This window comes from Crassostrea angulata, chromosome 10 (assembly GCF_025612915.1).
Source record: "Crassostrea angulata isolate pt1a10 chromosome 10, ASM2561291v2, whole genome shotgun sequence".
NCBI lineage: Eukaryota > Metazoa > Mollusca > Bivalvia > Ostreida > Ostreidae > Magallana > Magallana angulata.
In genome coordinates, this window is record NC_069120.1 from 39,850,214 (window position 1) to 39,873,577 (window position 23,364).

Below are 23,364 nucleotides of genomic sequence, written 5' to 3' on the forward strand. Positions count from 1 at the left end.
AAGCCGGTATCCTGGCCGAGACAACGCCAGCAGAGGCGGATCAAGTCCAGGATTTGAAGTTACAGGGGGCGCCAGTTTTAGACAGGGGATAGGGGCAGCCTTTTTCGGGGGGGGGGGGGGGGGCAGAGGCTATACAAGCCCAGAGAAGCTCATGGCTGACCGTGGTCACAGTTGAACTCAAGGAGAGCGTAATTAAAATTGGGCTTTCTATATACGTTCCACACGGTGTTTTTTTTTCATACTACACAGTTTAAATCAGTTTAATGTAGAGAAATCCCATTTGACAATTTTAGAGGGGGTGCGCGCAGCCTGCGCCCCCTCTGAATCCGCCAGTGATAGTTAAAAGTTTAACTTTGACAGCTACATGTAAATGTATATATATATGTATCTGCACACCATTGCAAAAACTAGAAGGGTGTATACTTAATCAATCGTCCACTTTTATTTTGATAAAGATATCCTAATTTTTTAAATGGATAACATAAAGCGTTCTCTCTCTCTCTCTCTCTCTCTCTCTCTCTCTCTCTCTCTCTCTCTCTCTCTCTCTCTCTTTAATATCGATTCACAGTCTTCTTCACATTCAAAAGATTATTTCAATCAATGATCAACTTTTGGGATGGTTTAGCACACGCCTGCACGCTTGCCATAGGAGATCATCTCTGGTTAACCGCACAAAAACAAGTTTTGAGCCTATCCCTCCCCCGCTACTGTTTTCATGTGCCCAATTAAATCACTGCATACCATTCAGTGCGGTTCAGAAGTATGGGACCAACATGTCGGATATAAGTTGTGTTGTTACAGAGGGCAGAGTAAAATATCGAGATGGAAAAAAGGTAAACATAATTGACAAAGTTTTGTCGCGTGAAAAATATTTGATTTAAGTATATTCTAATTTGAATTTCTTGGGCATTTCAGTGGAAACCTCGTTGGTGTGTTTTACGAAAACCATCTCCCGTCGCTGGTGAGTAAACTTTTTTTTATATAAACTTTTATAGACCAACTCCAGTGTAAATCTTTTCTATATACACTCCATAATGAATATAAATGAATGCAAATCTCCGTTAATTTCTGCATAAAATACACATATACATCATTGATTTTTAATGGTATTTTTTTTACTTATGATAAATGTAAACAATGAAACTTCCTTTGAGTTTGTCCCTAACAATCAGGTGATTTGAAACCCTGCAGGGGTCTATAGATGCCAGGGAAACACATTGATTTTTGACACACTTTACTAAAAGATAATATTTACTATGTTGATTCATGAGGGAAAAAAAACAGGGTTGGGTCAACCCAACATAGCAAAGTAAAGCGGATTTGGACCATAATCTAAAACATGTGGTGGCAGTTATTATTGTTAATACCCCCTTTCTCATTGAAAAAAAAAAATAAATATTATGTTTATTCAGCAGATATATATTATATGCTTCTTGTGCTAAATAACGTTTATAGAAAAGGAGGTTGTCTGGATTTATCCTTGTCTATTTTGCTCTCTCTCTCTCTCTCTCTCTCTCTCTCTCTCTCTCTCTCTCTCTCTCTCTCTCTCTCTCCTAATGCTGTTGCTTCAAGTGAGCAGGATATTCCTTCTCAACAATAAAATGATAACTTTCTTATTTCTTATTACGGTTAATCTATGACAGAGTAATAACTAATTAAGACCTGCATAATAGGTTGAGGGTTACAAAATAAATGTCATGTTCAGAGTTTTTGAAGAATTGATTTCGGATATTAGTGCAGACTTATAGATGTTTAACCACTTAAAGAATTGAAAGATTGGCTGTAAAGCTTTTAGAACCTTTTATCATCTAGTTTTGAAAGAACAAAGTTCTAATCATGCAAATGGAGTCTGAGTGTACAATTAACCTTCCTTTTCTTTCTTTTCGGTTCAAACAAAACTTCAGTTACTTTGAAAAAAGAAATTTCTTCATCTCAGTTTCAAGAATTACTTTCCAAAGCTAGCACTAGTCAATCGTTATCTGGGTTAGTTGCGCATTTGTTTGCAAACATACTGAATAATGGCAAGAACTGGAAATCTTCAAAACTTGACACAAGTCTTAAACTTCGGATCTATTTGGCCTACGAAGTTCCTCTAATCTAACTGTGCCACAAACAAGCAAGACAGCTGCTCTATTAACTAGTTTGAAATGATTCCCATTTTCCATTTTTTTGATGTATACAAGAGAACATTTTTGGATTGCAAGATGTTTTTCACTAGAGAATGCTTTCAAATAATTCCAAGGGTTAGATTTTTAAGTTTTATTTTGAACAAGGAAAAGGATTATCTCTAACATAGCTATTCATTACATTCTTTGTAAATAGAATGGCTTTTCTCTTTGTTGTAGTAATTAGTTAAATTTCCATGTTCAAAAACTCCTCATTTTGATTGAATTAAAAATTTATCACTCATGGTTATAAACAGGAAGTTCCTAAATTTTAAAAATTTTGAAAGTCAAAGATGATATTTTTCATTCACACACACTAAATGTTTACATTCATCCTCTCAGCACTGTGGATTCATCACTATTTTTGGGCAACAGTTTTCTTGGATTTAGTGAAAACTACAATTCAAAGACTACTTAATTTCATCTAGATATGTTATTATGCAGATATTGCAGTTCAATAAACATGTAATTTGGCAGATCAACTCAACTGTGAATTCTTAAAAAAAAAGGTGCAATTAAATGAATTTATTCATATGGGTGAAACCACAGTTCCTGGAAATATGAAATGTTAATTTTGGGGTGGAGGGAGGGGGGTTGCTATTAATTCATAAATGTGAGGTAGACTAAAACCAAACAAGATCAACTCAACAATGAATTCCAAAATAACAATTGCAAGTCTTTGAATTTATTCATATCGATGAAACCACAGACTTGGATATATGAAATACATGTATTAACTTTTGGGTGGAGGGGGGGGGGGGTTATTAATTCATAAATGTGAGGTAGACTAAAACCAAACAAGTTCAAGTAATTGGTCACAGATTGCGATTTTTCTGATTTTGTGATAAGTGTTGCACTTTTTGACTGCATGGAGGGCAAGGGTTTGATCAATTTAAATAAATGCATTCATGTCTAAAGTACATTTACATTAAAATGTTTGGGTGTCTATGTGAGAGAGAGAGAGAGAGAGAGAGAGAGAGAGAGAGAGAGAGAGAGAGAGAGAGAGAGAGAGAGAGAGAGAGAGTAACATGATTTCTTTTTATATTCGCAACTCTAGTTCTGACACATCAATGCAGGACAAGCATTTTTTATATTCCATATTCAATCTACCGGCCATATACATGTACATAAAGCATGCAAAAATAATTTGTATTTTTGTATATATGTAAATGCTTGTAACCGTTTTATACTGCTATAGTAAGACTTGTGTTCATAGTGTGATCAATCATTAGGTATCACAATAGGTTCATAGACAAAATAAATCAAATGTTTAGGTCATGCTGTCTAGTGCGAGGACACCGAAAAATCCATGGTGCACTTTGGGTGTGTATGCATAGATATACAGAGAAAACAAGATGCCAACATCGATCCGAAAACTCTTTTCTGATACCGTAGTACATTTCCCTCCTGGAGTTCTCATATTTTTGTACATGAATGAAATGTCAGATTTTTTTTTCACCCAGTAATATTCACACACTGATTATCTAGAAGTTCCCGCTGATTGCAGAGCCGTACAAATGTTTCTGAGATTCAGGTAGAAAGAGTTCCTAGCGTGATCTTTTTGCACTAATATTCAGCATGATCAAGAAGAGAGAGTATGAAAGCATTGAATGGCATGTCAAAGATGGAGTATGAAAGCATTAAATCCCATGTCAAAGATAGAGTATGAAAGCATTGAATCAAATGTCAAAGAGGGAGTATGAAAGCATTGAATCCCATATCAAATACACTTCTAGCAGATAATTTTTGAAGATTATTAGCTTGAATTGACCCAGTGAATGTAACTTTTAAGATGTCCCAATTAGCAAATGCAGTATTGTTGATAGCAGATACTTGTACACAAGAGTGGGTGATGTGATGTCCGAGTTTAATGCAAAAACAAAGGCTTACTTAATTAAAGCTATAAAATTAATTAATATATAATATTTGTTAAAAAGTTTATGTTCCAAGATTTATTTTAAAACTGATAATATTATAATAATTGTAGCTATTTTTATCAATACTGCAGTTGATATACTCCTTGTTTTCCCCCTACTCTAGCTAAATGTAACTATTCATTAATTCAAACCAGAGAGAGGAAAAGTAAAAAAAAAATGTTATATGTTAAGAATCTTTTTCTTTGTTATGGAAACCATTTATCTATTATTGTTTTTATGAAGTGTGGGAGCTGCTACCTAGTAATTGTTAAGATTCATCTGAGAGAAAAGGGTGTGTACGATATAGGTTTATTATTGCAGTCGGAGTTTATTTGATTTTAGTGAAGCAAGATGTGCAAGCAAATTAAGAGAGATATGGACTTCAAGATTTTCTTATTATTTATTAACTGCTGGTATGCTCTCTCTCTCTCTCTCTCTCTCTCTCTCTCTCTCTCTCTCTCTCTCAAAATAACCCCACCCCCTCTTTCTCAGGGAACATATCAGTAGCTGTGTTAAAATACAATTGTACATCCACCATTAAAGATTTGCTGAAATTTAAATCTGATACTGAATAATATTGAAATTTGAAGTCTCATATCCTATAAATGATAGAAAAGTGTCTTTAGCATGACAGTTTTATTAATGACATCTACTTTTTACAGTGAAGGAACCAGTACATGTATAAAAATATACAATATATTGTAATTAAGTTAATGTACTATGATTTTGATAATCACACTTAATAAAGCATAAAATGGCTGCATGTATTTTTAACTTTTATATAGAAAATGAAATACTTCGTTTGCCTGCTAGATTTGAGTTGGGCCAGCTTTGCCTTTCAATTTCTACATAATGGGGCATCTGCAGACACTTGCAGAAGAATTAAAAAAGGCTTTTAGAGATTTATTTTTAAAAACGTTTGATAAATCTGCTCCCGTATTATTTTTGCACCATCTTTCTTTTTCAGTGTTAATGCAGCGAAAGTCTTGTTTCTTATGTTCGTAGTCTGTAAAGTGAGTGATGCGGAAATGAAAGAACCATGTAATTTGTATAAGGCATTTCCTGTCTCGGAAATCGTTTGTTTTGTATTAGCAGGAGCAGATGAGCAAGGTTTTGTTATAAATTGTGAAGATTTTGGAATGCTTGTCATGCTAAATGGATGCTTATACTCGCCCCACATCTTGCTTTGTATTCGATGATATCATGCCTCAAGTATGCAATTATTTCTTTATATTGCAGAAAGCAATAATCTTGTCAAAAATTACTTTTATACTTGACAGCAAAGCTCCTGCCCCAGATTACAAATTCTTGATTTATCTCTTGGTCTTATTGGTGAAATACAATATTTGCCCTTTTTTTCTCCATAAAATTGCATTAAAACGTATTGGAATGTAATTTTTTTTCCACATATGTAATGCATCAAATGATGGATTAGAGTTCAGAGAAACATACATAATTTAGGGGAGTGTTGATCTTGGCAAGACAATGGCAGTTCTGTTAAACTGCGTTTATCAGCTTTTATACACTCTCAATTTATGTCATGTTAGATCATTTATTTCATATTTAACCTTCCCTGCCATTAATTGAGATTTAATTATTTTGACATGTTACAATTAATCAGACACCTCAGTTTGCTTCGGTAATTCAAAATATTCGAAATATGGAACGTAAAATTTTTTCCAACAAGAGCAAAATTCCCAATCTAAAAGATATTGTTTCAAAGATGGTATATGTGTTCATTTTTCTGATTTTTCATTTTAATGGTAATTGAAAAGTTATTTGAAAAAGTTTTATTCAGATGTACATAACAAAAAGGCTCTCAATTTTTCAGGACATTCAGATTTTTTCTCTATGCGTCTTTCATAATACATTATTACCGTAATATTAAAATGAGCTCTGCGGCAGTGATAATAATTTAGCAATTGTTATTGGGCCAGGGTTTTCTCTGTTTGCGCCTTCAAGAACATGCATGGCTGTCTGTGCATATGGAGAATAGCTAGTTAAGATGTCTGTTGATAAGGAGAGGAAGACTATTATTGACAATGTTTTTGTCTGGTGGAAGATCGGAGACCTCACACCCGATCGTGTCTGTTTTCCGAAAAGCACACAATCGTGTCAACATCTCCTTCAACGCATTTTGTACTTCTGGGGGTATTTATGGGTGAACTGAAGAGTGCCAGTTTTGTTTTGTACCCCTCTTTAAATTTTTTTTTTTTTGGGGGGGGGGGGGGGAAGAAAATAAATTGAAACAGAAGATGAAATCTATATATTTGTGTAAATTGTTTGTTTGATAAGTGCATGTCCTAATGCATATAAATACATGCAGCTATATATTTGCATTATGTTTTAGTTTTTGATATAAACATTGATGACAAGTATATGTATAACTAGGTTACACGACCTTGATATTAGCTGTGCTTGCTCGAGTTGTGTTTTTTAAATGCCACGTAACTCCCTCGTTTTGTACTTGCTCGCTTCAAATTAATATGTTATTGAACAATACATCGCACATATTAAAATCCATAAACATGCATTTTGTTGGCACTGCGCCATATAAGCTGTGGCTCGTTTTAAGTGAAAACGCTGAGGAATTTAAAGAAAGAAAGAAAGAATAAATGATTAAAATCTATATAGCCCATTGAAATTTTACACCTTGGGAATGAGATGTAAGCGTTTAGTCTGTGTGAATGCTATTGAGGTGGAAATCTAAATAAATTGTTCTTTTTGCTTTTTGCATCTCAACTGGTCATATTGCAAAGTTAGTTATAAAACAACATTTTATTGCTGTTTAAGTAAATGCGTTAACATGATGTCATCATTTGAGGTGGAGTTTCAAGACTGTACCCATGTTTGTATACAATGAAATCTTGACAATAAAGTTAGTGATTTATCACAAAGCCCTTCAAAAGAATCCGAGCAGCTAGACTGAACTGTTAAACCCTTAAAAACTTCTTCATTGGAGATGTTTACGCTAACAACAAAGACAGGAGCTGGTACAGTATCGGTGTGTTGAGAGAGAGACTTAAAAACCAGAGAGAATATTCACACAAGGATGGCTTGCTGTGCAAGACAACTGTTTCTAAACCATCAGCCTGGATACTCCAGTCTGCCGAGTTTTAGGCCAATTAAACCACACAGAAGAGTTATGGGATACTTTTTGCACTTCTCCAGATGTTCCCTGATCTGTAATATTTTAGAGAGCATCTTCTTTCGTTTGAAGGCAGATTTTCTAACCCAGTTGGTTTAAGTGGGTCATGATTTTTCGGAATCAGATTAGCGTTTTCTTGATTTATTTTTTATCTATCTTCATTTAAAAAAGCTTATGAGTCACATTAAACAGTATTTACTTTGGTACAAAATGAAGATAATCCGAGCCTTTTTAGCCCCAGCTAATTGATATGCCAGTAGTTAGATTTTCAGACGTCTTTTCAAGACATCTGCTTTTGATGTCCAATGCCTAACAGAACATACAGGAGGTCAAGCATGCTAATAGCCTATGTTGAGAAGGTTTATCTTTTGCTAAATGATTATGGGAAAACACCAATTATCTAATTGTTTTTGCAAGAGACTGTACTAGGCATCCCAGTTGTTAATTTTGCTGAAGCAGCTAGCTTACTTGTAAACCAGTATCTTAAAGTACATCAATGTCCCAAATGAATTATTTATTAAATAAGAATTTCTTTCTCTTTAAATATTAGGTTTTCTATTTTCTGACAAAATTTTATCAAATATGTAAACACGATGACAAGTATTAATCTACCGGTAAGTAATGTACATTAGTTATTTGATCAGTTTGAGAGTATATTGCTGATTCATTTATCTTAGATTCGTGTTCGCTACAGTTGAGTTTACTCCGTTATGAGTGTATTGGGAAGGGCTGGGATTTCAACACTGCATTTATGAATTATCGAAATATTAAAAAAAAATGTGTTACGGTATTGATTGCATGAAAGATATTGCATCATTGTGACTTGAGTCATGAACAAAGAAACCAAAATGGCTCGGTGTGACATTAATTGATTCATGATTATATGTTTGTCTCTCCCACATTAACACCATCAGTTTGGTTTTCTGTGTAAAAACATTTAAAATGTTTTGCTCTAAACACAACATAAATAGATTTTATAGACACCTAAACACAAAAGAAACAATGTTTTTACAACTTAAAAGACGTGACTTAACACACACACACACACAAAAAGTAATTAACCTGTTTTGGTGATCCGAATTTTATTTTTTAATGTTTTTTTTTTCCAGATCAACTCAATGTACAACTATATAAGGTGGACGTTAAAGATGTTCACAAACGGCAACCAAAGGCAAACTTTAATATTGAGGGATTCTTCGGTCTGGAGACAGGCTTCAGCTATGACAAGGAGACCAATGTCTTAGCCATTGTCTGCCAGAAACAAGTCACGCTCTTTTCCTTTGAAAACAGGGACAACCTTATACAGTTTGAGATCAAAATCAGAAGAAGCCTTGGGGAAGGTACCAAAAGTTGAAAAAAAACTCTTTCTGTTAAAGAAGTATTTAAATTACCCTATTTGGTAATAATATTTTTTTTCTCCAAATGTGCGTATTATGTTAAAAATATTTAAAAGGATGTGAACGAATTGGATAAAAGATATATATAAAAGTTAGGCAATTAGAAATTTTGTAAATGTTTGTTTGTGACATCAAGTGATAATGTGACAAAGAAAAATAAAATCAAGATGTCAATTGATAAGCTGTATAGATAGATAATTGTTGAGAGATTTACAGGAATGTCATCACTGAGACAGGAAGTTCTAGTCAGGAAGTGACAGTTAACACAATACAAGATGGCCTTAATTCTGCTGATTGCTTTGTGTACTTTTCTTCAATAGGGGCAAATTGACTCTGGGAAGAAAAATATCTTAAAAGCAAGCAGACCTTAGGATTCATTCATAATAATGAAAAAAAAAAACAGGATGTTTCATGCGTGTGAAAGATTAGAAATAACATACGAGGACTGATATTTAGCAATAGAATTAAGTGCATTTCCTTCTTGAAGAAAGTATGACATTTTGTTACTTCAAAAAGTACACGGCTAAATTTGATTTCATGAATTGGAAACATCCTTCGTTACTTTGATATAAAAAGGTTCAGATAGTTTTTATCGGCCGTCAACTTCTGTATACTATCCAGTGCATCATGTTTGCACATAAAGTCCGCTGTGTGTAAAAAGAAGCAGCTGTCTTCATTAATTCTATAAATTCTACAAAGATCCTATTATAAGAGAGAAATGTTTTCGGAGTTTCTGTGATGAACATGTTCATTCATCAGCACCGAAATCTCTTTTTCTCTCAGATTCTAGATCTATGTGAGTATTTGATAGAGCCTTACAGTCTATACAGTGGATATGCAGTGTTAATTTTAGAAAGAAAATTTTTCATGCACAGTACATATATTTCGTTTTCATTTGTTGCAGAGGACCAGTTTAAAGTGCAAGTGACCAATGTTCCTAACAACAGTAAGCTGCCCTTGGACGTTCTGCGAATGCACATCCACCGGCAGAAGTTCTGCTTGACTAACGGTGCTCCTCCCAAAGTCTTGGCCATCTGGCAGATTTCAGACTTGCGGAAATTTGGTGTGGTTGACAAAAAATTCATATTCGAAGGTGGATCAAATTGTGGGAAAGGTAAGTCAAGTGCAAAATCTTTTTTTTTTTTTACCAATCTCTCCTCAGATGTGTTCTCTACTGTACCTAAAACAGGCTCTCTCTCTCTCTCTCTCTCTCTCTCTCTCTCTCTCTCTCTCTCTCTCTCTCATATTTTTTTCTCTCTCTCTAAATATGCTTTGAATAAATTGTAAATTATTTAATTTCATATTCTCCTTTTTTTAGGAGGGATGTCAATTTTAAAATTTCCAAAAATAAAAATTAATTATCATCCTTTAATACATACTCAATTGATAGTTGAATTTTAATTCTAAGTCATGCATTTGCAGGCAGCATGTTAACATATATTTGCAAGGAGATACACATGCATCTTGCATTGCATTACACTAAAAAAAATAACTTATTTTTTATTTCATAAAAAAAAAACCATGAATAAACATGCATAATTGATAACAGTAACATGGCCAGTGTTGTGTTTTTGTAGGTGCTGGAGTCCATGCTTTTACGTCGGAACAAGCAGAGTTGATCAATGAAATCATTAGCTTAGCCAGTCAAGGGAAAACAGCCAGCTGTAGAAAGTCTATCAAACGAAGTAAGTCAATTAATCTAACTTTGCTATTGATCAATTCATTTTTTTTTATCAGCTTTTAAAGTAAAGAATTAGTTTTATCTATGCATTTGTTAAATGATATGCTTTAGACAGTAAAAGTGTAGCCTTTCCACTTTGGAGGAAATTTTTAAATTAAGCATGTTAATTTGAAAAAAATTTCAAATATATGCTTAATTTTATAGACAATGAATTTTTTTTTTTTTTTTTCAAGTGGAGTATGATTTTAAATTAAATTGATCATCTTTCATCATTTTAAACTAACTGATATATTGAGAGAGCCCCTCATGAGTCTGATTTAAATGTGTTACAGGATCACAGCTATTTGACTACCATTTGGAGCCACTCAACAGTTCCTTCAACGATAACAGTCAGTATAGAGATTTCCCGAACTGGTCAAATTGCACAGACCAAAACTTCTTTGACGACAAGCGTTCAAAACGGCACTCGTTGAGTTTCACTGACTTTTCCCATGCATCTGCTTACAACGAAAAACATTTGCGAAACAAAAATGAATTTGAGACTGGGAGAAGAAAATACTTGTTATACGACGTTCCCCCTAGTCGAATAAGGAAAGTGGATAATTCTAATTTATATCTGAATACTAAACAATTTCAACAACCAACCCATTGTGTATCTCAAAATTCTCAGGAACTCAAAAATGTCTCGGATATTTTGTCTCATAAACTCAGCAAAGAATGTGTAGACAACAGAATCGAGCAGTGGATCGAGTCTGAAGCCTGCCTGAGCTCTGCCAGTGGACCGAGTTCCGACTCTCAGATGAGTATTTCATCAGGAGAGAACTCTGTATCTGCCCTAGGGCAGATGGTGAAGGTGTCGGCCAGTGCTCCCTCTCTATGTGGCTACGGGTTCTATGGCAATCAATCGGAGGGCAGCAAATCTATTTCTGTGGCCTCAGTACCCTCCAGAATTGAAGAGGAGACTGAACAATGCCGGAGACTCGAGCTGGAAAATCTTCAAAAATCAGAAGAAGTACTGCAAAGGGAAATCACTCTTTTGGAAGAAATCATGATGGTAATATATATATGTGTATGCGATTAAACATACTGGTACAAGTATTTATAAAGTAGAAAAACTTTTCCAAAAAAATTTGAATTTAGTAAAATTACAATGAGGTATGTTTTATTATAAATTCAAATATACCATATTTGGTATTGAACATGAATATTCAAAACTGAATGTAATAAAATATGATACTTTTTTAGGGTGTGAAGGAGAAACCTAAAGTGAAAACAACTGACCATCTTGCAGAAAAACCACCACCATTACCAAGGAAAAAATCAAAGAACCATCGTCGTGCCACATTAAGTCCCAGACTCGACCGATATTCCACCATTAGTTCACAGAGTAGTATTTCGGGCTTTTCCGACAGTGTCCTTCTGAGTCCCAACTTGGTGTCGCGGCTACGCAAAATTCCGTCTTTTTCCAAAATGTCTGCTCCATTGCCGTATGTCAATTTAGAGAAATACGATGGAGGGAGAGATGTGGATAAATGTCATGTGTACGTACGGAACCAGTCGGACGACGATACCTGTAGCATCCTGTCTCACAGAAGCGAGAGTTATGACAGGGAATCCAAATCTCTAAGAGATCGCTGTGTCAGAGGGGTAGATGGTGAATCTCACAAAATTCCGATTGATCTCCCTGAGTCAAACTATGCAAACACTGAATGTATATACGCAAATGATTTTGCCGCCAAAGAAGCTGCCGCCCAACCACCTGCTTTACCTCCAAAGGGACCAGCACTCCTGAGGAAGAGTAGACCGTTCTGTCCCCCTCCCATCCCTCCCGGAAAGCACAGAGCCCATCTGTCTAAAAGAAATAAGTATTCCTCTCAATATTCAAGTCCTAGGCAAGGTGTAAATCCAGTGATGAGTCCAATTCGGGAGCCAAATTATCTTCTTATGGCAGGAGTGGATGCCTCACCAAGAAGCAGAAGAAGGTCTGAATTGGCTCTACGTGATCCCCATGGAAGTTCCTCTGAGCTGTCCAATTATAAGGAAGGTCCACTGAAAGTGAGGCTTCCAAAGAGATCCTCTTCTTCTGCAGGAAAGGAAAATTTGAATCCCGATGATGTGTGCGGTTACATGGATATGAGTGGGATGTTTGAAGATGAACGGGTAACACTGAAATCCAGGGATGAAGTGGAATCTTCAGATTCTCCTCAGAAGATGTACACCCGATCAAGCAGTGCTTCCTCAGTTGCAGAGAGTCGTTTCTCTCGCCCGGTGTTTCATCATTCTCTCAGTTTAAGTGAGACTCCCAGCAGTGCTGCTGGTACCCCTGTAAGGGAAGAAAACTATCTGCTCATGCATCATTTAACTAGTCAGAAGAAATCAGTCCTTGAAAATATAAAGTCCCTAAAAAGTTATGTTCATAACGCTCAAACAGTGAGAGACTCTGTAATTGTCGGAGATGATAATGGAGCAGCCTCGCCAAAGATTGAAAGACGTAACTCTGAAGACAATTCCTCAAACAAAAACATGTCACCAGAAAAAGCCAAAGAGGTGTTAAAAGGAAAATCCTCTTTGCCTTTCCCAAACTTGATCAATTTCCAGAAACATAATATTCTCAAAGATTCTTCTCAGGAAGTTCATAAAAGTGCCAGTACAACCTCAGTGCAATCTGCACCAAATGACAAAAGTACAGAAAACCCTGGAAAAAGTCCAGGATTTCTTACCAGACTGATCCGAAGGAATTCGGGGTAACAGGAAAAGCATGTCTCAGAGTCAAGAAAATCTTCTTAACTCTAGTTCTAGTGAGAGTTGTTTAGAAAAAACCTTATCAAACATTCATGTGTGTAAGGAAAATGCAAGTGTCAAGGATCTCTCAACATCAAGTGTGTCGTCTGCTGCCAACAGCAATATTGAACAGAACCAGTCTGAAGTTGTGGAAAGAAGAAGATCCTCTAGCTTTCCAAACAGAAGTAGCTTTCTGGAGATGAATTCTACAGCTGCTGCCGCTGCTCCCAAAGACAATTTTCATCAAACTTCTCAAGATTCATTTTGCTCCAATGGGACCACTGATGACCACAGGCATTTGATAGGACCAGACCAAATGACACAGTCCAATGACACGGGAAGTACTGAATCCAATTCTACAAGCAGGACTGGCTACACAGGACCTTGTGATGGACAAACAGATTCGGAAGATTCAGCATCCAAAAGTAATGCAGAGGGAAAATGCATGTCGCCCAAATCCTTCCAGAAGTTTCGGAAGACCCAGGAAATGGGAATATTTACTGTTTTGAGAGTGGATGAACCGTCATACAAAATGCCACTGTGCCAGACCTCGAGCAAAACTGATGATGAAAAGCTGATTGATCTGATGAAATATTCTAAAGTAAAGGACTATTACGGTGATACAGATTCTGAGAAAACAAACTCATTGAAATCTGATGATTTCAAGCTGAACATGTGCCCTAAGAAAGCATTTTCACCTTATGAAGAAGCTGCAGCTATTGCTAAATATGTAGCTTCTTTGGCTCCATTTGTACCCCCAAAGCAGAAGAACTACCAAAGTAGTGCTTTGTCCCCTGTTTTGGAGAATGCTCCCTCCAATGGAAAAGAGGAACTGTGGAAAGATAATAACACACTGGATAATAAAAGCATCTCGTCATTCAGATCAGAGCACAGTTATGCTCTGATAGGACCAACAGATACAGATGATTCGATGTCTAAAACTTTGAAAGTTGCAGACGAGCCAGAGGAATCAATATGGGTACCCAGACAAGGTAAAAGTTTGAATGAAGCTTAAATTTTTATGCTTAACATTGTTCCATGGCCATGGCCTTATTTAAACTTAATTAATCTCCTGGAAACAAAGAGCTCTGTTTAAAGATACATATAGGGAACTAATTTTTAAAAAGAGCTGAAATATTAAGATTTTGACTCTGCTAAATGATAGTTTATGATTTAAAATATCATATTTATGATTTTAAGGTATATCTGATGATTAATTTGTTGACCAATTAGTCCCCTTAATTATATAAAGTTCTTGCAGCAATATTACAACCGATATCAACATGTTTGGCTCAAAAAAAATGTAAATGTGTATAAGTAAATACTTGTGACTTCTTGGAAAATTTTAAAATTATGTTATTTTAAATATTTGCAGCAGCTGTAAAAGAAGGATCCCCAGCATCTGTGAGCAGTACAGTGGATGATCAGGATTCCCGGTCCACGGCTGTGGTGGTGGAGTTGGACCAGGACCACTCGTCTGATGATGAAATTTCCCTGTCTTCTTACACCGACAGTATCTGTAGTGAGAACGCCCTGAGGAACAGCCCAGCTTACACCGTCATGAGGCCCAGGGCTGGAAACTGCTACATTGTACTGGAGAGGAAGCGGCCATTGAACGAGAGTCTCAGCTCCAGTCCCTCCCAAACCCCTCGCTCCCCCTCCATGAATTCCAGTGTATTTACGTTTGATCAAGTGTCCCAGTTTAGCGCTTTCAGCAAAGACCGAGATTCTCCAAACCTGCCGAAATTCTCTCGTTCAGAAAGTTTGTACTCAAAGTTTTCCGAGAGAACCTTTTCTAACAAAATATCATACATGAACTTTGAAACAAGTCCACCCTCATCTCCGCCATTTTCACAGTCAATGTCACTTACGGGAGAACAACCGGAGCGTCAGTTGAATTATGCCGAGATTGATCTCCGCGAGAAACCAATTCGTAAGAGTCGTAAAGCTTCTCAAAAGTCCCTAAAAATGCAGAAATCAACATCCATCGAGTATGCAATGATTGACATGGAGGCCACCATTGCCATTCAGAGAGCAGGACAGGAACACAAGATGTTCCGCGTCGACAGTTTAAAGCGATCGGACCAAAAATTGTCCCTGTCCATCCCAGAGCATGGGACGGACTCTGAGGATGTCCCAGAACCATCACCCACCAGCACCAAAGACGAGGTGACCTCACAGGAGGGAAGCACATACGGTTCTTTTCTGACCACCCACAAGTATGTCAACGTTCCCCCACCAAAGGAAGAAGAGGCGAAGAAGGAGGAAAAAGAAGTCACCGATCTTCCAGAGAAGATCCTCTTGCCAATTAGAGAAAACCAGGACACATCCAGCAGTGAGAGCGAAGATGAGGGAAATACTGATTCCTCCGATAGTGAAGTCATTATCATTGAGTAGAAGATTGTATCGTTTTATGTTTAAATTATTTACCAGTAGGTTTACCAATAGGCAGTGCCAAAGTATTTCTGTAACAGAGTTGTCATATCTGTAATCAAGACCAATGCTATTGTCAAACAATTCAAAATTTTTTGAAATTGATTTTACATCTGAAAAATATTTATTTGCTTTATGTGATGTTGTAATATTTCCACTATGAATGGTTTAGAATTAAAACCATTTATGTTGCAGCTTATAATGTATTTCAAAATCATAAATTGAAAATGAAGTTGTTGGGTTTTTTTTTTACATTTTTGTTAATTTTTTTTTTTTCATACATTCAAGTTTGTCTTTTTATAATTTTGTTTGAAAGCAATTGTTATCTGTAAAGTAGCTAGGCTTTACAGAGAATTATTTATTTTATCAAATGACTGAGCAATACAAAATAGCATGCTTTTTCTTAGAGCTTTAGAGCATAGATTGTCATCTCCTATACCTTGCTATGCATTCAAATTAGGTCTGATAACAAGCTTGATAGTGCTTTATCTCCCAGTTATGGTGAAAAGATGTCACATTTTTACTTTGGTCAAATGAAGGGAACTTTAGAAATGGTATTTGTTATTCTTTTTGACATCCATATTTATATTTTTGAAGTATGTTGCCAAAAACCTGTTTGTTTACCCTTTTTTTTTTATTAGTTTATGAAAAAGAAACTGCCAAAATTTGTGCTTATGTTTACTATGTGTGTGTGTGTGTTTGTGTGTGTATGATTGCTGTTCATCATACCGTAATATTTGTTGTGGACCATATACATCTGTAGAGTAGGATTTAATGGTTGTCGTTATAGTGGCATAATGAATTATTTCATGTGGGGTCTTTTCCCCATGAGGTGCTATTTATTTCATCTTGGTTCATTATTCATTTGCATACCTCTCCCCCCTTTTTTGCAGGGAAGTATTTCATATAACTTGTATTGTACATGTCACCAATATTAATCATTGTTGCGTTGTAGAGTTTAGAAGTCAATTTAATATATTTCTTGTGTAGTCAAATGTGGAACTTTTCAGCTATACTTGAAGCAAAAAAAAAACTATTTTAAGTGAATCAAAATCCCAAGCCAGTTTATGCAAATTCAAAGAATTTTATGGAATTCCTTTTCATTTGTGGCATGTTCTTTGTATAAGGTTTGTTATTATGTACATGTACAGTGTACCTTGAAATCATGGCACCATGTTTAGATGGGAAACGTTTTTGAAGTATATATTTTTGAAACATTTTATGCCGAACACAGGGTCAGTATTTTGTAAGCATGCAAATTATTGCATGGCTTTTCTTGTCCAAATTGTGAGGTTGTCTTCCATAATAATGATTGTGTTTATTTTTATTTTCATTTTTAGCCTGGCCAAAATTTAATGTTTGTGTGTCTTTAAAGTTTTGATGTTTAAAGTTATGAATTGCCAACTCATTTGCCAAGTGTAATTGATTCAGCTTTGTCATATTCATTTTTTTTTGTATGTGAAACTGCCTGATGAAATATAGTTTTTAATTTTTCCGGGGGGGGGGGGGGGGGGGGGGGGGGGAAGGGTAGAGAACCTGGACCCCCCCCCCCCCTCCCCCGCCAGATAGGTGCATGGGTTACAATTTCTGCAGTAAGTAAGTGTGTGGAAGCAAAGATCTCTTGTAAATTTTGAATTTCGACCAAGGGCCTTGCTGACACATACACCTAAAAGTGAACATATATCAGATACACATGTTTACAATTTTTCCCATATGAAAGTTTCTCGTATTAAAAAAAACAATTAGAACAAATTTGCTGTATTTCTGTATATTTTTTCCTTAATTAGGATACTTTTGTACTTGATATTATCAATGTTAATTTATACTAAGAGCACAATTGTGGTTTGATTATTATTTGTGGGTATCAAATTTTGTTGGTTTACTTCAAATGGCACTTTCAAGGATACGTAAATTTGTGGTCAATGATTGTATCAGTACAATATCAATTATAATTATATGTTGCAAATGATTGAGCATTTATTTTCATGGATCACTCAACAATGAAATCCATGAATATTGGTATTCAACGAATTTTGATGAAATCACAGTATTCAAGCTTATGTACGGTATGTGTTACTTTCAATTGGACAGGCAGTCTTAGCCAAGTCTTAAACTGTCTGGTCTTCTTACATGTATGTACATCTCTGCAGTAATGTTTTGTACTTATCTTTGACCAAATGAATATTTGACAAAAAATAATCTAAAGATGGTTTGCAAAAAATATTTGCATTTGAAAATGAATTAACAAACCAAGTATAATGCATAAGTCTGCAAGTATCACTGATCATTTTTATAATGGTCCCTTAAATATATAAGATGTCTCAAAATAGCATTTTTAACCTCACCTGAGCCAAAGGCTCAAGTGAGCTTTTCTGATCACAATTTGTCCGTTGTCTGTCGTTGTCGTCGTTGTCGTTGTCGTTGTTGTCGTTGTTAACTTTTCACATTTTCATCTTCTTCTCAAGAACCACTGGGCAGATTTCAACCAAATTTGGCACAAAGCACCACTAGGTGAAGGGGATTCAAGTTTGTTCAAATGAAGTGCCACGCCCTTTTTAAAGGGGAGATAATTGAGAATTATTAAAAATTTGTTGGTATTTTTCAAAAATCTTCTTCTCAAAAACTATTCAGCCGGAAAAGCTTAAACTTGTGTGGAGGCATCCTCAGGTAGTGTAGATTCACGTTTGTTCAAATCATGGTCCCTGGGGGTAGGGAGGGGCCACAAGAGGGGGATCAAGTTTTACATAGGAATATATAGAGAAAATCTTTAAAAATCTTCTTCTCAAAAACGATCAGGCCAGAAAAGCTCAAATTAAAATGGGAGCATCCTCAGGTAGTGTAGATTCAAGTTTGTTCAAATCATGGTTCCCGGGGGTAGGGTGGGGCCACAATTGGGGGATCAAGTTGTACATAGGAATATATGGAGAAAATCTTTAAAAATCTTCTTCTCAAAAACTATTAGGCCAGAAAAGCTCAAATTTAATTGGAAGCATGCTCAGGAAATGTAGATTTAAGTTTGTTCAAATCATGGTCCCCGGGGGTAGGATGGGGCCACAATTGGGGGATCAAGTTTTACATAGGAATATATAGAGAAAATCTTTAAAAATCTTCTTCTCAAAAACTACTAGGCCAGGAAAGCTCAACTTTGAGTGGAAGCATCGGCAGGTAGTGTAGATTCAAGTTTGTTTAAATCATGGTCCCCGGGGGTAGGGTGGGGCCACAATAGGGGGATCATGTTTTTAAAAGGAATATATAGACAAAAACCTTTAAAAATCTTATTCTCAAAAACTATTTTGCCAGAAAAGCTCAAATTAAAATGGAAGCATCCTCAGGTAGTGTAGATTTAAGTCTGTTCAAATCATGATCCCCGGGGGTAGGGTGGGGCCACAATTGGGGGATCAGGTTTTACATAGGAATATATATAGAGAAAATCTTTAAAAATCTTATTCTCAAAATCTATTAGGCCAGATAAGCTCAAATTAAAATGGAAGCATCCTCAGGTAGTGTAGATTCACGTTTCTTTTAATCATAGTCCCCGGGGGTAGGGTGGGGCTACAATTGGGGGATCAATTTTACATAAGAGTATATAGAGAAAATCTTTTAAAAAATTTCTTTTAATAACTATTTGGCCAAAAAATCTCAAATTGGCATGTAACCATCCTCAGATAATGTAGATTCAAGATTGTTCAAATCATGGTCCCTGGGGGTAGGGCGGGGCCACAATGGGGGATACATTTTTATATATAGAGAAAATCTTTAAAAGTCTTCTTCTCAAACGTATTAGACCAGGAAAGCCCAAATTTGAGTGGAGGCATCCCCAGATCATATAGATTCAAGTTTGTTTAAATAATAGTCCAAGGGTAGGGTGAGGCCACAATGGGGGATGAATTTTACTTAGGAATATATAGAGAAAATCTTTCAAAATCTTCTTTTTAAAGACTATTTGGCCAGAAAAGCTTAAACTTGTGTAGAGGCATCCTCGGGTAGTGTAAATTCAAGTTTGCAAAATCACTAGTGGTAGGGCGGGGCCGTGATGGCGGTTTGAATTTTTACATAGGAATATATAGAGAAAATCTTTAAAAATATTCTGGGAAAGTTTTTGGTCCAAAACTCAGTACTTAGTGTGAAAGCACAGATTATGAGATTAAAGTTAGATTTAAGTTTGATGAAACCATGATTCCCTAGAGAATAGTGGGGCCACGAAATGGAGGGGGGGGGGGGTATATAGGAATAGAAAAAAATCTTAGAGGTACAACAACAAAAGGGGCTTGGTATTTACCAAAAAATAAGAGGTGGATAAAAATTGGCAGATTTTCAATTTTTTTTAGCAAGATCTACTGTACTTAGTTGTCAAGATATTTTGATACTGTAATGCTAATTTGATCAGAATTAAGGCAATTGTTGCTCAGGTGAGCAATGTGGCCCCTGGGCCTCTTGTTTATCATGATATTTTTTGTGAAAAATTTTGAATTGCTCACTTCGTCTAGTTCTTTTAATCAACAATTGGGGGAAGGGGTTGGGGGGGGGGGGGGGGTACCCTAATGGCTCAGAAGCTCTCTCTCTCTCTCTCTCTCTCTCTCTCTCTCATTGAAATGCTCTAATAATTGTTTCAAAAAATAGCCATTGAGGGAGTTCTTTGTTTTGCTGATGTCTGCATGCTTTTTGTGATAAACCATGAACATTTTCATTTAACTTTTTATAAACCATTTATAATTTTGTTATTGAGATGTACATGTACCACCTTGTTTAACATTTCGAAGCTGAAAACGACCACATTTAGTAGCTGTGTTATTTTTTCTATTGTTTCAGAATAAACGCATGTAACAAAAACCTGTTTTTGTTTCTCTCACGTAATAAACATCTCTGAATTTATTTGGATGTTGGTGGACCGAATCACACCAATCGGTTCATACAAAATTGTATTTATTCCACTTAGTGGCCCCAAAATGCAAAAAAAAAAAAGAAACCCCACAAAAAACAAAGGACCAAAAAACACCTAGCTAAGAGAATAGGATTGGTCCTAGGAATTAAGAATGAAAGGTATAGAAGATTAAATGAGATGATATATCTTGGATGCAGTTATACCTGAAAAGATTTAATGCTACATGTATGTATGTATGTATACATGAAAAAATTTACGTATATATATACACATATATATTTCTAATCTATTTAGGTGTATATGTGGATTTTTTTTTAATTTACAAAAAAACAGGTTAAATTCTTTAGAGCAGTTTCGCTCTAAAATGAACTATTATAAGTCTCACCTAAACCAAAGGTATATGACAAATCATGACTCATGGTGCTGTATATTTGAGAGCAGGTGTGCATTGGCCCTACCTAACCTGAACAATTGATCATCCATAATGCATCTGAGAAAACTAAAGTACCACTCATTTTGATTCAGATGCTGAATGTCATAGGCTTAGCCCCCCCCCCCTCCCTCCCCACGTTTTTTGCAAAGTTAGACCCATCCGTTAGGAACATAGCATCAGGGAGGTTTCAGCCACCCCCCCCCCCCCACACTTTTTCTCGCAGCAAACAAAATTGTTCCTAAATATAATACCTTAAAAAGACTAAAATATTTAATGTTGATATTGAAAATTGGAGTCATAGAAGGTATACTAGCTTCAGACGCCACTGAATGTTGCCTTGATTTCTCTAAATGAGAGAACAAAGTTTCCAAGTGGGGTCACTACCATCAACCTAATTTTAATCACTTACATATGGGTTAGGGAATGACCAATACCGGTGATATACATGTATATACGGAAAACAAGTATGAATAGAATTTTCCACCGAGTCGTATTATTTTGCGATTTTAGAATTGAGATTTAATTGTATGAATTTAAAGACAAGTTTTTAAATCGCTAAAAATCCCTGGGTCTGCCCCATCCCCTTGGAAATTTCAAATTTTATAAATTTACATTGTAAAAATACCGAAAATGCCCCCTCCCCCCCGGAAAAAATTCTGGATCCGCGCGTTATGTTGTACTTGAACTGAAAATTAAAGAAACTATTCATCTTCAGAGAGAGAGAGAGAGAGAGAGAGAGAGAGAGAGAGAGAGAGAGAGAGAGAATTTATTCAATATAGACGGGCTGAGTCTTGTGTGTGTGTGTGTGTGTATATATATATATATATATATATATATATATATATATATATATATATATATATATATATATATATATATATATATATATGTACATGTATACTCCATAAGAAAGCATGCATGGAAAACGATGCGTATGATGATACAGGCAAAAAAAAAAAATCCGGATCACAAATCACCTGGACGAATCTGCAATCATAGGTCGAAATCCTGCAAGTGCAGTTTAAAGGCATTTTTACGAACAAAGAGCTAACTGTATAAAATTGAGCGAACCATCCCCATGTTTGACGTCATTTACATTAAAAAGTAAAACACAAAATTTGTGTTTTACATATTTTACTGAATAAAAGGTAACAAAATAAGTTGATATCATGAAAATAACAATGCCTATTTTCAAAATCTCACCAATAAATTTTCAAATGATTCTGATGGTATTTTGTGTTTGACTGAAATTATTTCATTTTTTTAAACCCACTGCTTCAGAAAAAAAATAAGTATTTGTGTTGAATTCGGTACAAGATTGAACGATAATTTCTTACTTTTAGTGGGTTTTTTTGCAAAAGTACACAAAAATAATTAATTTTATAGATTTTACAGTTGGATTTGTTATTAATTTGTTGATATATGAAATGATCAAGATCTAAATAAAATCACTAATTATTTTTAATTGAATAACCCTTTTTCAAATTATAAAACGAAATCTTTTCTTTTGAAATCTTTTATAAGAAAGCTTTATATTGATGTATTTGAGATGCAGTGTGTAAAAAAAATCTAATATCATTTTTTCAAATATATACAACAGTTTTCTAAATGCCTTCTTTTGTGCAATTCTATGAATAAAATAATTTGAATTAGAAATAATAAAGTATATATAACTGAAACTAATAAACACAGTTTTCTTTTTCTCTTTTGTAGTTTTGAATGAATATACATGTAAAACGAAGCACGCGTACACCGTACTTTTGAAGTTGTTTTGCACATTACAAAGTCTCAATTTTTTTAAATTCAACAAGATTTCATATTTGTACATGTATTTCAGTATCAATTTAAGGTAACTGTCACGAAGTATTTTTATTCAAGTATTTGAATTTAAAACGATGTCCATATTTGTTTGTAGGGTGTCGAGGTCAAACGGGTATTCAAGGTCTTCCAGGGTCTCCTGGATTTAAGGGTTATCTGGGACCTCCCGGAAATAAAGGTAACACAGGTCCCCGCGGTCCGGAAGGAAAACCCGGATGTTGTGTCGACTCGTGTCAAAATTATTTCTAACGCTTGCTTGGCGGAAAGGACATGCCAATTAACTCTTCAATTTACCTATTATCACAGATACATGTATAAGACACAAAGTAAAAATTTAGGTGGGTTTCATTTTAATGTGATTGGTTTATTTGGTCGCGGTGATATAAGGAACAAAATTTGGGAGCGGCCGCAGGGTCGTCTCCCCAACAACAAACAAACAAATGTGGCCACCCCAAAATGGGCTAAATTGCGCACTGGGTAGGTCACAAATGCACAACGCCATTCAAAATGCAATATTGGTCAATATTAAGAAGGCCATTTTGAGCCAGTTCTCGACCCAGCAAACAATGATAGTCAAGAACACTTTTTTCTCTTGAGTGGGAAAATGCCATAAGTATATCCATGTAAAGATTGGTTTGCTATTTTTCAATCAACAGTGCAGCATTCTAGTATTTATTTCTACATGTATATTAATTTAAAAAATCAAAGTA

General features: G+C 35.4%; 2 protein-coding genes across 2 annotated transcripts in view; one reads left to right on the plus strand and one right to left on the minus strand.

Annotated features, from left to right (window-relative positions):
- Positions 1–22,337, minus strand: part of LOC128167508 (uncharacterized) — an 86,351-nt gene extending 64,014 nt beyond the window's left edge. Inside the window, exon 1 of the mRNA XM_052833266.1 lies at positions 22,331–22,337. The gene's annotated coding sequence lies outside the window, so the exon portion shown is untranslated. The remainder of the gene's footprint in view (positions 1–22,330) is intronic.
- LOC128167503 (uncharacterized) lies at positions 740–17,037 on the plus strand. The gene is given in 9 exon segments (XM_052833257.1): positions 740–833; positions 916–961; positions 8,339–8,569; positions 9,531–9,740; positions 10,204–10,311; positions 10,640–11,361; positions 11,553–13,049; positions 13,051–14,080; positions 14,464–17,037. Coding segments are annotated over 9 exon segments (4,926 nt in total). The 5' UTR covers positions 740–773; the 3' UTR covers positions 15,486–17,037.
- Positions 22,338–23,364: the final 1,027 nt, after the last annotated feature.